This window comes from Ixodes scapularis, unplaced genomic scaffold (genome assembly GCF_016920785.2).
Source record: "Ixodes scapularis isolate PalLabHiFi unplaced genomic scaffold, ASM1692078v2 PGA_scaffold13__105_contigs__length_92229423, whole genome shotgun sequence".
In the NCBI taxonomy this organism is placed as follows: domain Eukaryota; kingdom Metazoa; phylum Arthropoda; class Arachnida; order Ixodida; family Ixodidae; genus Ixodes; species Ixodes scapularis.
Window position 1 is genome coordinate 31793036 of NW_024609839.1, and position 16044 is coordinate 31809079.

Here is a 16044-nt window from a genome sequence, read left to right on the forward strand (position 1 = left end):
TCACAGGACCTTTTTCCAGTAACGAACGCCGTCCGCGTAGTTGTCTTCGAACTACAAATGAAGGGCTAGACAACTTGCTTCCGCCCGTCACATTGGCATCTTGCTGCTGTATTGATCTTCGTGGCCTTTTACGACCGATACTAGCATATACTCAAACAAGAATCGCCAAAAAAGACGAAATACGCGCAAAGATAGGGGCTGAATGTGTTGGTCGACTGGAACTTTGCCCTGAAAAAATGGCGACAGCTGGAAGCAAGGCCAGGAATCGGGGTTTACGCATGCGCAGAAGCTTACTGGAAAAAGGTCCATTGGTGCCTGCAGGGCAGTCGGTGGTGCGCTCGGCTTCCGTTCTGGTTGATCGGTTGCTGTGTGCGCGGTGCGCCTCATAGTTGGCATCAAGGCCGGACAACGCAGGACTAAGTGGTCGATTCTGTCCTCTTCGCGGTCGTAGACGCTGCACTGGATTGTCGCTATCGAGGAGTCAAGCAGCTATGCATATATTCCTGTTCCCAGTGCTCCCGCTCGGGCCTCAAATACGAGACGGCTGCCCAAGCTGTTATCTAGAAGCTCTCCGACTCTATACTCGGTTTTTGGGCATTGAAGAGATGATTTCGTGCCTGCTTCATCGACCTGCAGTGTGCTGTTTCCGCTTCTTGTACTCGTCGTCTCACCTCACTGGCCCACTTGGTCGCGGATGCCTCCTAGATGGGGTCGGAGAAAAAACCGTACTTCTTGCGAAGATGGTAGACGCGCCTCTCCCAGCCTGTCTGGATGCAGTTAAGACTGATAAAATCAAACACCCGCCGGGCCCATCGGCCTTTATTCCTGTGGAGAAGCCGACCATGGTAGCTGAGCTTGCTGGAGGCCCCCCGTGCCTCAGACGTAGACTACCCGATGTCGTCTTGTATGGCCTCAATCGCCACATTGCCTGGCAACCGACATCCCTCTGTTTTCGTTTTAACCAGGCACCCGTGTCGGCCGAGACGCAGACGATCACGTTTGCAAACGTAAGGCCGGACACTTTCCACAGCTCCTGGATCATCGTGTACTTGTCGCAACTCCATAGAATGCGCCGGCGTAAGATGTTCTGCCCTCTCAGTGCCGCCTGTCGATGATGCTTTTGATGTTCGCAAGAGTGGTGCGTTGGCCAGCGTGACTCCCAGATATCTATTCGGAGAGCAAGTCGTCTGCTCCTTACGCTGGGGTTGCGGTGACGTCAGATGAGTTCTGATTGGCTTTGATCGGAAGCATAGTGGGGAGACTTCAATGCTTGATGCCTTCAGGTCTACCCACTATCCTTCCAACCAGAGCCAATCAGAGCTCGGCGTCCTGGCATACCCCTGTGCAAGAAGTAGGCGAACTTGCGCTCCACATACCTTTCTATCATCATGGCATCTTCCGTCTGCAGTTTCAGTACTTTTGCTGTCAGCACGGTGCCCGGATAATTGGACCATATGCTGACTTCTGGGCCCGTTTGCTCGAAGCGCTAACCGTGGCTAAAGTTAGCCGCAGTACCTAGGAGAGGGATTTTGAAATCACGTGACTGGCTCTGTAGGGATGCGGGAAAACATGGCGGTGCCCCAGTGAGTGAGCGCCGCTCGCTTTAAAACTAATATGTCGTTGTAGTTGCAATATCGCGCGCGTTGGTCAGCCCCTCACTTACCCTCATCCTCACAGTTACACTCACGTTCAGCCCTTCACTCACCCTCACTGAGCCTCACGCCCTTCACGCACTCACCGCCCTCATGCACTCATGGCCTTCACGCCCCTCACCGCCCTCACACACATACACCCCTCACGCCCCTCATGCACTCATGGCCCTCATGCCACTCAGGCCAGCTTCAGATGGGGCGATTTCGCCCAGAAACTTGACGTCGCAACACCAGCAACACGGGACGCCCGCGTTCACACGCAGCAACCAATTGCTGCAATTTGCCATCATCATCAAGAAATTTTGTTTTCTTGCACTATTTAGACACACAATTACGCGCTATAAACGTGTTACGCGCTATAAACGTGTTATTACGTGAATACATCGCGTCCCTGAATTGATGCAGCCGCTTCAAACGTCTTCGTATTGCTCCGAGTTGCTCGCTTGTTTCGAGCCGGACCCGATCTCAACAATTCGTGTCGATCTAGGGAAAGCTAGGGAACAACCCGCCAGCAACACCAAAATTGATGAGAAAGTTGCTCCGTCTGAAGGGGGCCTCGCACCCCCCACGCACTCATGCCACTCACACACTCACCGCCCTCACGCCCCTCACGCACTCATGGCCCTCACACCCCTCACGCACTCATGGCCCTCACGCCACTCACCGCCCTCACGCCCCTCACTCACACTTTCACATGAATTTTCCTGGTTCAGAAACTCACTCACCCTCACCTCACCTGTGAAAATGAGGGTGAGTGAGGGTGAGTGAGGACACTCATGAGTGAGTTTTGCCGAGGTATGCCTCGGGCTACTGGTTCTTTTCTCGTCGTCTTTGAAAACCATGTTTCGGGTCCTCGCCGCTGCAGAAGCTGTGCGCTGAATACAGGCTCCCCGAGAAGGCTCCGTGCTACCAGAGCCTCGCGCTCCAAATCTGCGACTGGGCACTCTATGGCTCCGTCGTCGAACTGCGAGGAGGCAATGGCCGTACTTTACGCATTGCTGCTGCACGACTGTCCGGAAAGAGACCCAGGTTTGGTCGCTTAATGTACACCGTGAGTAACCTTTGGGGCCTCCGTTCTATTCCCGGAGAAACGCAGCAGCGTGTGTGCTAGCGAACTCCTGTTGCAACCAAAGGTACTTGAGCGCCGATGAAAGCTAAGCACGCACCCTCCCTCGTCGAAAATGCCACAGAGAGTTGCCAGCTCGGGGCACCTGGAGTGAAAGCTCGAGCCCCAGGGATCCTGGGTTCAATCCCTCCCGTTTCTGTCTGAGTGGTGTTGAGACCGTGCGGTGTCCGCGGTGGTGGAGGGGCGACTCGAGCCAGGCACCAGGCTCAGCGGGAACGACGAGGAGCCGCGACTCTCTCTCGAAAAGTACACTGTTTATTTACATGATGTACTTAGTTGGTTCAAAATCGGAGATGTCTAGCAGCCGTCCACTGCCCCTTTTTCTAGGAGTTCCCTTTGCACACGCCCCTAGCTCGTTGACCAATGGCAGTGACTTCAGAGTCCCCACTCTTTCCTGCATCGGCACGCACAGCACACACAAACGGTTGGCGCCGAGGCACCGTTGCGCTGTCGCTCGTAAAGGCACGAGGGCGACGAGGGCGCGGGGAACCTCTAATCACCCCCGCGCCGAAAGCAATACCTTCGGCCTTCGGCATCGCAATGATCGCCGCCGCGCCAAAACGATACCGGCGATACCTTGGGCATCGCACTTTTTATTGTTCTTGGCTGGAGCCGATAAGCGTCGGTCGCGTCGCCGCCGGTTGTTCTCCGGATTTCGTCTCTCGGCGAACCTGCCTGGGATTAAAAGTCTGTCTGCCCTGCTTCCGGTGTCGTATTCTCGCCTTCGCCCCGGATCCTCGCTCGGAATCCGTCGACAATATTGGGCCGGCTGATTGATCTCATGCGGCGATTGCACCCCGCCACGGGCCGCCATACGCAACAATAGGGAGTTTTCGTAGACCGCGTTTCCCCCTCCGCTAAGCCCTCCGCAACGGAGAAGCCGCTACTGCGCCGGCGCGCCGATGGCCTTGACTGTAGAGTTCCGGCTAGCGTAGCTGGTTGCGGAGGGCGTTGCGGGACAGCGGAAACGATCTTCGAAAACTCCCTAATAGGGAGTTTCAGAACAGCGCACGCTAGAGCTTTGTGTGAGCAAAGAATAGCGTCGTCGCCACTGCGCATGCCCCGAACGCTAACCACGTTTTGCGCTTTGCGTGCGCTATTTTAGCGTACGCTACTTCTCGGAAATTGCGTGCGTACGCAAAGGGTCTTGCACTCCTCCGAGGTGGATTCGCAATGAGAAGTTGGCTAGAGCCGAGACGACGCGCGAACAATTGCGACGCGCGAACAATTATCGGCGAAGGTACGCCCGGTATGCGAAGGTCAGGACACGAGACCTCTCTTGCCGAGGCAACGCAAGCGGACACGACCGGTCGATCGCTCGCGTCGCCTTCTCACATTTAAACAGGTCTAAAATGTTACTCTAAACCCCCCCCCCCCAAAAAAAAAAAAAAAAAAAATATATATATATATTTTTTTTTATTTACAGCATTTTGTGCGTGAAATAAAAATTGTCACTATTTTGATGATGGCATTGCATGCGCGAGATGCTGGGGGTTTTGCGTCGCAGCGGAGAAACTCTGTTCTAAAACTGTCTTGCGTAGCGTACGCTAACGCAAAAGAGGTCTCGTGTCCTGACCTTCGCATTGAGCGCTTGCGTTAGCGTACGCTAACGCAAGCGCTAAATTTAGCGCTAGCTTGCGCTAAAATAGCGTAAGTTATTCTAAAACTCCCTAATGGTCATCGTACCGACGTCCATTGCTAGTGTTGTAGGCGTTACCGAAAATAAAGTAACGAAATACGTTACTCGTTACTTGCAAGATAAAAGACCGCGTTACCGACCTACCTAACCTCAAATGGTACCAATCAAACAGCGTCACAAATCTAAATCACTAGGTCTTTTTTTTTTTTGTTGTTTATGATTGGTTTGGCGATGATAGAACACGTACGGAAACACAACGAACAACCATGACGGGCCCTTTTGACTCTTTTCTGAATGTTCGCATCAGCTCGTAGCGTCGGCTGCATATGGACTTACTGTAAAACTAATTTTAAAAACACGAAAAAAAAATTGAAGTGTACTTTTTCTTGAGTCAAGTTATGAAAAGACGTAATTGTTGAACTCCGTTATTCGTTACATGAAATAAGTAACATAAGCATGGTACCCGTTCCTGTTTAAAAAAAAAAGTAACGAGAGCGTTACTACGTTACTAGACAAAGTAACGGGTTGCCGCTGACGACGTTACTTCTAATAATGCGTTACCGCCAACACCGATCACTACGTGCGATGCACGTTAAATATCCCAAGCAATACGGAACGGGCAAAATTTCTCACGTACAGCTGAGACAGCAGGACGCCCGTTGAAGCTCCCGCGGCACAGTTAAAATGTCTTATTTTTGAGCTAAACAATCTTTCTCACGAACTATGGTCTGGGACTCGGCGCTCCCATGAGGTTATCCTAATGCGTCGTAGCTTGTATGGGAGACAGGGTGCCCTTTGACAAAGTGCAAAAGGCAGAGAGGAGCTTTAGCTGTCCCGCCTCTTCGAGAACGTTTCGGCATCAGCCAAAGCACGGCGGAAGGCATGGCGCGCGCGTTTTGGACACTAGGCGTTCGAAAGACACGTCCTGACGTCCTCATCCTCTCAGTGCCTGTTGCGCTTAATATTCGTGCAGCGAACTAAAAGCCGCTCAGAGAATTTCGCAGCGGCCTTTATTTGAAAACGGTGACCGAGAGTGCTTCGAAGCAGCGGTTCTCGAAAGTCGAAAATTGGAACGCAGAGGCCAAATAAACGGGCCGCGCAGACCCGCGTCTTCTAAAAACAAACCTCCCCGACGCAGCCGACGCGGCCCGCGCGTTCTAAACAATCCGAAAACGAAACTACCAGCGGAGAGCAGACGGCCGCAACAGCCGCAAGCAAACGGCTTCGAGGGCGGGCGCCTCGCAATCGTGACGTACACTGCTCTGACGTCGTTGAAAAAAAGCACGGGGAGAAAAGGACGTTGGAGAGCCTAGAAGTAGAGAGAGTGCATCTCAGACCACGGGGCTCGTTTGCAATTTAATGGCGGACGCCTCCGTAGTGCGAACGCAGCTCATAAACCACGTGGCTCCGACCGATAGTTGGACATTCTCTGTAATACAGGCTCTCTGAAGAGTTATACCGGCCGCCACCAACGCGACTGGCGCCACAATCGTGCCTTCGCGTTTTTTTTTTTTTACTTTTAATTTTTTTTTCTTTTGTTTTGTACATATAGTCGACGTAGCGCCGCGCCGCGTTGCGCGCCAAGCATTTGTCTCGCGTGGCTGTTTTGGTGGGAAGCTGTTGGTTGTCCGTGCGTTTTGCGCCGTAAAAGCAGTGAAAGTTCGGAAGAACCCCGCATTGTTCGCGTACGACAACGAGCTTGGATTAAGAGAGAATCATGGTGTACTTCACGCATTGCTGCTGCGGCTGCATGACGGTCCGAACAGGCACCAAAGTGTTGGCCATCCTCAGCGTTGTGAGTACCCGCGTCTTGTTTCCCATATTTTTTGGGGGGCGGTGTCTGTTTTCGTGAGAGGATGCGTTTGGCCTTGGCGCGTTTCGTTGCGCTGTGGCAAAACGCTATTTCGCGGCTGAGTCGCAAGCTCGTATTTCACGCCGCCACTGCCGTGGCTTGCGAGGCAGTAGGAATAAACGCTGTTTTTCGACGTGAGCGCGTTGGTGAAGTTAAATAAAAGCTGAAAATAAACATAGGGACGGACAGAACAGCACCTCTTTCTGTTCTGCAGATAATTCTTACGCGAAGTATTGCCAGGGCCGGCCTATCAATAGGGGGGCGCCGCCGAGCCCCTCTTTTGAAATTACCTTAGCTTTTTTTATTTATTTGAACACAGCGCCCTTCGTCTTCAGAATGCGGTTATCGTCTGACGAAAAACGCTTGTGTTGGGCTCACTTGCTTACTAACAACGTGATGTCTTACCTAAGCCGCAAACTGCCACGGCCGGAGTTCGCCCAGGGCGCTTGATGATGTAAGGCCGGGCCTGCGTATCGCGACCGTGTTGCTTCTACCATTTGCAATGCAAGTTACGCACGAACTTGGAGTCGACTTCAGCGTGGTTAGCACGTGGGCTGGACGACTGGGTGGGGTTGCATCGCGAATGCCGTTTCTCATCGAACGACGTTTTAGCGAAGCGTCTACGAAAGCTTTTTTCTTTTTTGAAAGCTGTTTGAAATGTAGCGGGCGCATGAACCTTGTACCATTTTTGGTATCGGTAGAAAATGTAGATGCTCGCTTCACTCTCAGAATTATGCGCTCGGCCCGTTTGTTTTCGTAACGAATTTGTCCATAGTCTCTCAGGGTGCGAACGGCAGGAAGGAGTTTCAACTGTCCCGCCCCCAGCGCGAACTTTATGCCTCCGATAACGCTTCGGCGTGTCGTGGGTCTCGAGCGTGCTCGCTCAGCCAAAGCACAGTGGAAGGCAACGAACGCGTGCTAGAGGCCGAGCGTTCGAAAGAGCGGAAAACTCTTCGGGCAAAAAAGAAAATAATCTCGATGGTGTAAGTCACAAGAAAGTGGAAGAAATATCCCCGTGTGGTCATGCTACCAAAGAGAAAAGTGCATCGACGGCGAGCGCTTTTAGCGAGCGCGTCCCTGTCGCGCCACGGTTTGCAAAGTTTCGGAGTGCACGCAAGTAGGTAGCCCGTAATCTGCCCCTTTGTTTCTTTTCTGTACGCTCGTTGGGTGTAGTACAGGCAAAGGCAACGCCAGGCGTGGGGAGAAGGGTAAGCAGTAGAAAGGCTGTGGAGGAGGAGAGCAACCTTCTTTCCTTCCTCACGTTCCTAGCTCCTATATTCCATGTCACTAGTTCTGTGCAGTGCAGGCGAAGGCAACGGCCAGGCGAAGAGAGAAAGGGCGAGCACTAGGAAGGCGGCACGGGAGAGGAGGGCAATGGAGGGCGGGGGGAGAAAGGGAGAGCACTATACTTTGTTTCATCTTCGGCCCGAGCGTGGCTGATGTTATGAGCCGAAAGGCCAATCAAACAGCGAAAAAAAAGCGCAGCGTCACGGCGTTTTCTCAACGCTGTATTGTGTATATTCTGTACATATATATGTCTGTTATGTTTTTTTCACATGTGGTGGCGGGCTGGCAGGCGCTCTGCGTAAGGGTTTTTCACCTATCTGCCTAGCCCCGCACACCACCACATGTGCCCATTCCAGTATGTGCAAATAAAATTATTATTATTGATAGGACTAGCCGGCGGATGAGCGCGCACAGAGACGGCAAATACCGGCTGGTCCTATCAACTGCAGAGAGGACGCCATGACGTTGTGCCTTTTTCGCTGTTTGATTGGCCCCTCGGCTCATAACATCGGCCACGCTCGGACTAAAGCTGGAACGAAGTTGTTTTTTATTTTTTTTTATTTGTAGGAGCGGTGGAGAGCAGAGGGGCGTTTCTCTCCCCGTCCCCAGCCTTACTGGTGCTTGCCTTTTCTCCCCTTGTCTGCACTGCGCAAGAACAATAAAGCATCAAGAAAAGCCTTCTTATCATTTTGGTAAGACACTGAAAGCGCGATGTTGTCATTTTCTGTTTATTTAATTTTATTTGTTTTCCCGGGTAGGACAGATGCTGACACACTCCTGTAAACGACGGGTGTAGCACGATTGCCCCCCGTGCAGAATCCGTGTCGCAAAAACCCCGCGTCGTTAGCCCCACGTTTCGAAAACTCCGCTTTCAATTGCTCCGTCCCGTATTCTCCCCGTGCCGAGCCGCCGTCCCACCCTGAAGCGCAGACGTGAACGTGAATCGCGTAAGAACTTGGAAAAGCCTTGGTTCAAAAGCTTATTGATAAAAACTGCTTTGAAATGTTTTGCCAGTGACTGATTTTTTCTATTTGATCTCACTTATAAGTTATAACGTCACAAGACGTCAATATGTATAGCGTGTACGCCTGAAGAACGGGAAGCTTGATCCAGTTAACCCTTACATGAGTCCCGGTTACGGCATGATTACGTCACACAAGCTCGCGTGCATACCTACTGTTAGTGAAAAGCAGAATGCTCCGCCGTCAGATTGAGGACCCGGCCACCTGACACGGGGGATTCGTGCGATGGGCTTCTGAAACTGCGGCTTTTGAAGGCGAGTCAAAAAGGCCGGGCCGTTTGCCACGGGGCTTTTGACATCTGATGCTTTCGTGTGCCACTCGTAAAGGACCATGACTCGTGCAAAATCGAACATTGCAGTACCTCTTTTTGCTCAATGTGAGCATTACTTGATCGCGTCTTTCAGCCGGAAGCAACAGGCCTATTTATTGATTGTGCTCGCACAATGTTCACCCGACCACGTCGACGCTGCTCTTGTTCCTAAAATCACCTCAGTTACCGGAGGTAAACACCGTTCGCTAAAAATAAAAGGAACTCCGCCAATCGCTAGAACTTCGACCAAGAACCCTAAATAAAACTTGGGCGTTTTACATGCACATTTACAACCATGGTGTCTCGCGCAACAAAACATCGATTAGTGTTGTTGTGCTTGCATCGTGGTGTGAAAGTGGATAAGCGAGTAGATGGCACGAGAGAAAGTAGGCCACGGCTGCAACCGACGTCACTACCGGATTTTACGGGTCTTGTTGGGCGCCCTAATCGTTGGCGGGAGCGCTAATTAAAACTTGGGTCATTTGGACAGCCTTGACCTACTCTCGAAAACAACAAACGAAAGCAATGCGAGTTGGACAGACGCTTCAATTATTCCCGTCGGCTCGCGCGAGCAGACGACGCGCTTCCAAGGTCTTCAACAGACGACGCCATGGAGACGGATTCTCTGTTGGTTCGTTTCTCGTGCGCGTAGTGGAGGATGATGATCGATTGATCCGTCTCGCGCTCCAACAAGACATACAACCAACAACGCACAGCTCTGCCCCCTCCTGTTTTTCATTTCCATTGCAACGCTGTTTTCTTTTTTTTGATGGAAGAGTTTATGTAAGCTTGTGTCTCGTTCCTTTTAAAACATTTTGTGACACAAATTCTCACTGTTGCCATTTGCGGGGTAGGGGGTACTGCAGTGGTCATATTTTGTAGTGACGCTCTTTTCAATGGGTTTTTTTGCGGATCTGCTTTTGTTGAGGTATATGATGGAAAAAATAAGCGACTTACTCGGAAACCAGCGCGTCAGCGTCAAGCATTTCCGTCTACCCACGAGCCTTCCAATCAGAGCTCGGCACTCCGTCGTTCTCGTCGGAGTGTCTTGCCGTCTCTTGCCTCCCGAGGGACTTCGGGCGCTCCATCTCGGGCGGGCCCACCGAGCCTGTTGTGAATTCCTGTGACGATGGACTTCTACAGAAATCACGAAGTTGGGTATTTAGCGAAGTCCTTATGCTGTGCTATATGTAAAGAGGGGATTGGATGGCATTCCGAGGTAAGCATAAACAAGTAATGGCGGAACTTACTGTGGCCGAACTTCCGGTTGACCAGCCTATTGTGTAGGTTTCAATGAGCAAGAATAAACAATGCGCCTTTTAAGTTTTCCTTGGCGGAAAATCGGAATAGGTGTGTCGAAAACCGGACGCAAGACAAATCGATGTGTGTTTCTAAACCATATAGCGAAAAGGAGAGAGAAAAAAAAAAGATAAATTGTGATTGTGACGACGTTGACTTGCCACAGCGATCCAGTGTATGATATTCACGTGGATACATTTTGACACAGACATCCAAAGGCTACTTTAAATTCACGAACCCGGGCGATCATGGTAAGAAAACTAGTTTCGCGTCCGACCCTGGGGACATATTCGATTTGTTCGAATCGTTCTGTTCGCCCAGACACGACCAAGCGCTATTGTTTGACGGCGTGGGCGAGTAATAAAATCGAAAGGGTAGTACCAGTGGCTTCATGCTATGTGTCTTTAAATCCTGTCACGAACAGACGCTTTATCGCATGTTGAAAAAAAAAAAAAAAAAAATCTGGCTCTCTTACTTCGAAATTTACGTGTACCGAATCCCAATTTCAGTTTCATGGGAATGTTTTTCTTGTTTTCTTTAAGTTTGTGCGTTTTTTTTCTTTAAAGGGGCCCACCAACAGTTTTTTGACCGTGTTAAGTTTGTAAAAATCCTGCTTATTAGTTAAGGTGATTTTTGTTAGGAAAGTTTATCTTTCCAGAGTTGCGTCGGCATTTTTTTCTTTAGCTTTCTATGTTTGTGTCGGCGGGGCCAGAGCGGCCGCGTCGCGGGAGCGGTTCCCCCCGCGGTCGTTAAGAAGCGTCTCGGGTTTCGGAAGCCTGCTCGGACCGGGAGCGGGACAGCCCGCGCCTGGAGAAGCGTGTAGCTTTTAGCCGAATGTGCCTGTACATAGAGGGTTTTGCCGCTTAGTATCAAATTGTCGTTTTTTACCCGAGGTAATAATTTAGCTGTTGGCGCCAGTCAACTTTCCGAGGGAGGGCCTGGACCTGGTGGTATGGGGATGGGCGAGTCCTGGTCCGGATGGTGACGACCGATGACGTACGGTGCTCGCCCGATGACAGCCCCCGGGAAGTTGATAATAAAAAAAAATAATACTAAAAGTTGTTCGATCCCGCTGAACACATTGCGACGTTGGTTGACTTTACGGTGGCCAGTGTGGCCACGTTTATTATGAAACAAAACAACTCAACAGTGAGTTAAAAATCCCAAAATTAAACCCCGTACTTTTGTTCCCAGTCTCCCAAAATCGAATCGACGCCAATCCCCAGGATCCCCCTCGGGGATCCTTTTGTAGCCTCGTAGGGGCCTCCTTTCCCCTCAGGGTCCAACCAATCCCTTCAAATTTCACCACTCCCACGTGGTACACTGTTCTCCAATGGTCGACAAGCTGTCAGCCTAGCACTTCCAACGGCCAAATCCAAATTCTTTCTAGAATCAACTCCTGCATTTTAAGCAGACGGGCTGGCGCCAACAGCTAAATTATTACCTCGGGTAAAAAGCGACAATTTGATACTAAGCGGCAAAACCCTCTATGTACAGGCACATTCGGCTAAAAGCTACACGCTTCTCCAGGCGCGGGCTGTCCCGCTCCCGGTCCGAGCAGGCTTCCGAAACCCGAGACGCTTCTTAACGACCGCGGGGGGAACCGCTCCCGCGACGCGGCCGCTCTGGCCCCGCCGACACAAACATAGAAAGCTAAAGAAAAAAATGCCGACGCAACTCTGGAAAGATAAACTTTCCTAACAAAAATCACCTTAACTAATAAGCAGGATTTTTACAAACTTAACACCTCCCCACCAAGAATGTTGCAAGTACACTTGTTGTTCGCGCAACATCAGTCCCACTGTTCGTAACTTCGGAGACACACAGCACAGAGCAAGACCCAGAGCCGTACATTCCAGATTCCACAATGTCCGTGTATATATAGAAACCCGGAAATCGGAAAGCTCTACTGTACGGGTGCAAACACTACCAGACACTCCACTGCTAATAAAGTTCGCACTAGGAGAAACAAAAATTCAAAAATAAAACTAAAACTATGCGATTTGAAAACAAATGCAAAATGTTCCAAGAAAGGAAACTACAGACACCTCTCAGCGTCTCCCTCCGCCAGCGCTTCCTCTAATCTCTGTCGAGCCTCGACAGTGCATCTGCGCAGGAATTAAGTGCGCCCTTTATGTGCGATATCTCTATGTCATACTTTTGCAACGCCAACGACCACCTCGTTAAGCGAGCACTGGAGGACGTCGAGCGTGTCAGGTACGTAAGTGGATTATGGTCGGTTACGACCCTGATTTTTGTGCCATACAGCCAGGTGTCCAAGCGCCCCAAAGCCCAAACAACAGCGAACGCCTCCCTCTCAATCGCTGACCATTTGGTCTGAGCGCCCGTCAGTTTTTTGCTTAGAAACGCAATCGGCCTCTGCACACCCTCAAAGTCCTGGGATAGGCACGCCCCTATCGCCCGCTCCGATGCATCGGTGGTCAAGACAAACTCCCTATTGGGATCCGGGGCTGCCAGCGTCGGCACCTTAGCGAGTGTCGCCTTTACCGAGCAGAATGCCCGCTCCGCCTCCATGCTCCACGGAATGTTGTTCGGCACCCGACGATTCGTGAGATCCGTCAAAGGGCGCACTACGTCGGAATACCCCGGAACATAGTCTCGATAATAATTGAAGAGACCCAGGACGCTTCTGAGATCTTTTTTCGTCCTAGGGGCCTTCAGTTCCGATATTGCGCCCGTCCTCTCAGGGTCGGGGGAGTGGCCCAATGAACCCACTACATGCCCCAGGTACCTTACCTTTGGTTGGGCAAACTTGCACTTTTTAGGATTGACCGTCAATCCCACCTCTGCGATGGTGGCGAGTACCTTCTGAAGGTGTTCTAAATGTTGCTCCCACGTCTCTGAGTATATTGCTACATCATTAATGTATGCGGATGCATAGCTCCTGTGCTCTCTCAGTAGCTCATTCATCACCCGTTGAAAGGTGGCCGCAGAGTTCTTTAGACCATAAGGCATTACCTTCCACGCATAAAGGCCACTAGGTGTCGCAAAAGCAGTATAACGCTGCGACTCCTCCTCAACTGGGATCTGCCAATAACCCCTTGTCATATCTAGGAGCGAAATATAGCGAGCCTTGGCTACATCATACAACAACTCTGTCACATTTCCCATCGGGAAGCTGTCGGTTTCTGACATGGCGTTTAGCTGTCGGTAATCTATGCACATGCGCACCGTTCCATTCTTTTTTGCAACGCACACAATTGGGTGCACGAAGCTGCTCTCGATGGGGTAGATAAAATCCCAATCAAGCAGTTGAGCAATCTGTCGCTCGACCTCGGCTCTAAGAGCGAGCGGTACCTTGTACGGATACGACTTAGTCGCTTTCGCTCCAGGTACGAGAGTTACCCGATGGACCCCTACCTCACATCGTCCAGGTCGCTCAGAAAACGCCGACGGGAACCCCATCAACAGCTGTTTTAGGCCCATTGTCTGACTCTGGGTCAGGTTCTCAGAGCCCGCGAGGATTTCCTCGACACTAACGTCATGTGTATGTCCGCTTGGCACGCTTTCCACGGGTCCAAAGTCGTCATCCGACTCGAAGATCACGCCGACATTGTTCTCGTGCACTATGTATCTCCTCAACTTGTTCGCATGCACCCAGCGCTCGTTCCCCTCAGCAAAGCGGACAATGTAACTGTCCGAGCGTTTTTGCTCTGTGACCACGGCAGGTCCCAACCACTTAGGTTGCAACTTGTTCGCCATACCCGTCTCGAGCACAAGCACTTGTTCCCCTACTTCAAAGCTCTTCGGACGCGCTCTCAAGTTATACTTCTGCGCATAGGCACTTTGCAGAGCTTCGGAGTGCTCGCTCACCACTCGCGCCGCTTCTGCCATTCTGTCCCTTAAACTTCTGAGATACTCAGCTGTCGGTTTGTTTAAGCCCAATGGCGGCGTCCACTCTCCCGTCCATGTCTTTCTCAGTATCGTTAACGGGCCCTGTGGCTCCCTGCCATACATCAGTTCGAACGGGGAGCTCCCCGTGATTTCGTTAGGGACTTCCCGATACGCCCAGAGAAGGCAAGGCACATAAAGGTCCCACTGCCCTCCTTTCTCTCTCACCACGTGTCGAAGCATAGCTTTAAATGTGCCGTTCCAGCGTTCAACAATCCCGTTACTCTGGGGGTGGTCTGGTGCTGAGAACCTGATCTGCACACCGAGGCGGTCGAGGAGCTCTTTCGTGAGTTGGGAGGTGAAATTGGTTCCCTGATCGCAGCAAATCAGCTCAGGCACCCCATAACGCGAAAACACGTCCACCAGCGCCTGACACGTGGCTTTTGCCGTAAGTGAGCGCAGGGGTATGACCTCGGGCCATCGCGTACACAGATCCACTACAGTTAATGCATATTTGTGGCCACGGGCCGAGCTCGGCTCGAGCGGACCGATACAGTCCATGTAGACCGTCTCAAAGGGTCGCTCGGGCCTCGTCAACGGAGTTATCGGGACCCGGTCTGTAACTTTCCCTCGGGAGCATACCTGACACTCGTGACAAGCCTGGCAATGCCGTTTCACGTCAGCGGCCATCGTTGGCCAAAAGAAAGCACTTCTAATCCGCTGTTTAGTTTTCTTTTGCGAGAAATGCCCCCCACACGGGGTGTCGTGTGCCAGCCGTAATACCTCGGCATGACGAGACTTTGGCAGCACCAGTTGCATCTCTTTTTTCCCTTCAACCTCCTGTTCATGAAACAAAAGTCCATTCCGGATTACCATGCCATGCGTTCCGCAACGCGCCTGTTCCCACAAGGATTCCAGCGTACTATCCATCTTTTGCTCCCCAGCAAAAGTCGGATCAGCTGCTTCTGGGGTGACACTGCCGGTCACCAAATTTACGGCGCTGGCCTCAGTGGCGTCTTCCGCGTCTGCTTCACTTTCAAAATTTAGCGGAGTGATTTGCTTTCTCGACTGTTCTGATTTTGTCCGTGCTTCCTCGATCGAGATAATCTCTTTTACCTCCTCACTGAGCAGTTTCTGCGCCCGTTCTAGCTCCTCTAGCGCGTCCGGCGTGAGTAGCGCATCAACCCCTTCAGCTAGTTCATCAGTTACAGCACACAAGATTGTCACCTGCGGACTCATATCTTTACCAGCTAGTTCTAGGCCCAACGGCACGTACATTAGGTCGGCGGACACCTTGTGTCCGAACGCCCCCCTCAGACTGACCTTGCCTTTCCCCTGGCCGCGTACCTGATCAATCACAATACTTGACCTCAGTACCGTTATGTCCGCGCCCGAATCTAACAAAGCCTGGAACGTCTCGTTTCCGGTTTTAAGAGTAAACCACGTCAGCCCCGTTGTCTCCTCGTCAGCTTCAACTGCGACAGGTGCTTCTGTCGGTCGACCCACCGGCCCCACCGCCGCTCTCGCCGCAAGCTTCGGCGCGCCCGACCGCCCGGCCTCGGCATGCCCTTTATCTCCGACGGGCCTGCTCTGCGGGCACTCGTTGCGATAGTGTCCTTGCTTCCCACATGTAAGGCACCTGACAGCGCTCGATCGATCCCATGTTCCTCTTCCTGCAGCTGTCCCCTTATTTGACCTCTGGTCTTGTTTTGGAACAAATTGTTTCCCAGTGCTCTCACGTTTCTCGAGGCCTCCACGAGTCCCTCGTTTACTTTCCCCGAACCTTTCAGCCAGCTGCGCGAGCTCCTTTGGCCTTAGCCAGTCCTTAGTCTCATTTTGCAGGACATACATGCGCGCGTCCTCCGCCATGAGATGCTTCATTCGGTCTGAAATTATCAATTTCCGCAGTTCATCAACTGTCTCAACCTCCCTGCTTTCTAAGTAATAGCCGAACATAATGTCGAGCTGGGTTGCAAACTGAGACCACGACTCCGCGCTCTCCTTG

The 16044-nt window shown here is 51.6% G+C and overlaps 1 protein-coding gene across 1 annotated transcript in view; it reads left to right on the top strand.

The window, feature by feature from the left end:
* Positions 1–5932: 5932 nt before the first annotated feature.
* The window catches only part of LOC8040712, an 89408-nt gene continuing 79296 nt past the window's right edge, over positions 5933–16044 (top strand). Inside the window, exon 1 of the mRNA XM_029985171.3 lies at positions 5933–6212. Within this exon, the coding sequence (XP_029841031.1) occupies positions 6135–6212 (78 nt within the window). The 5' untranslated portion in view covers positions 5933–6134. The remainder of the gene's footprint in view (positions 6213–16044) is intronic.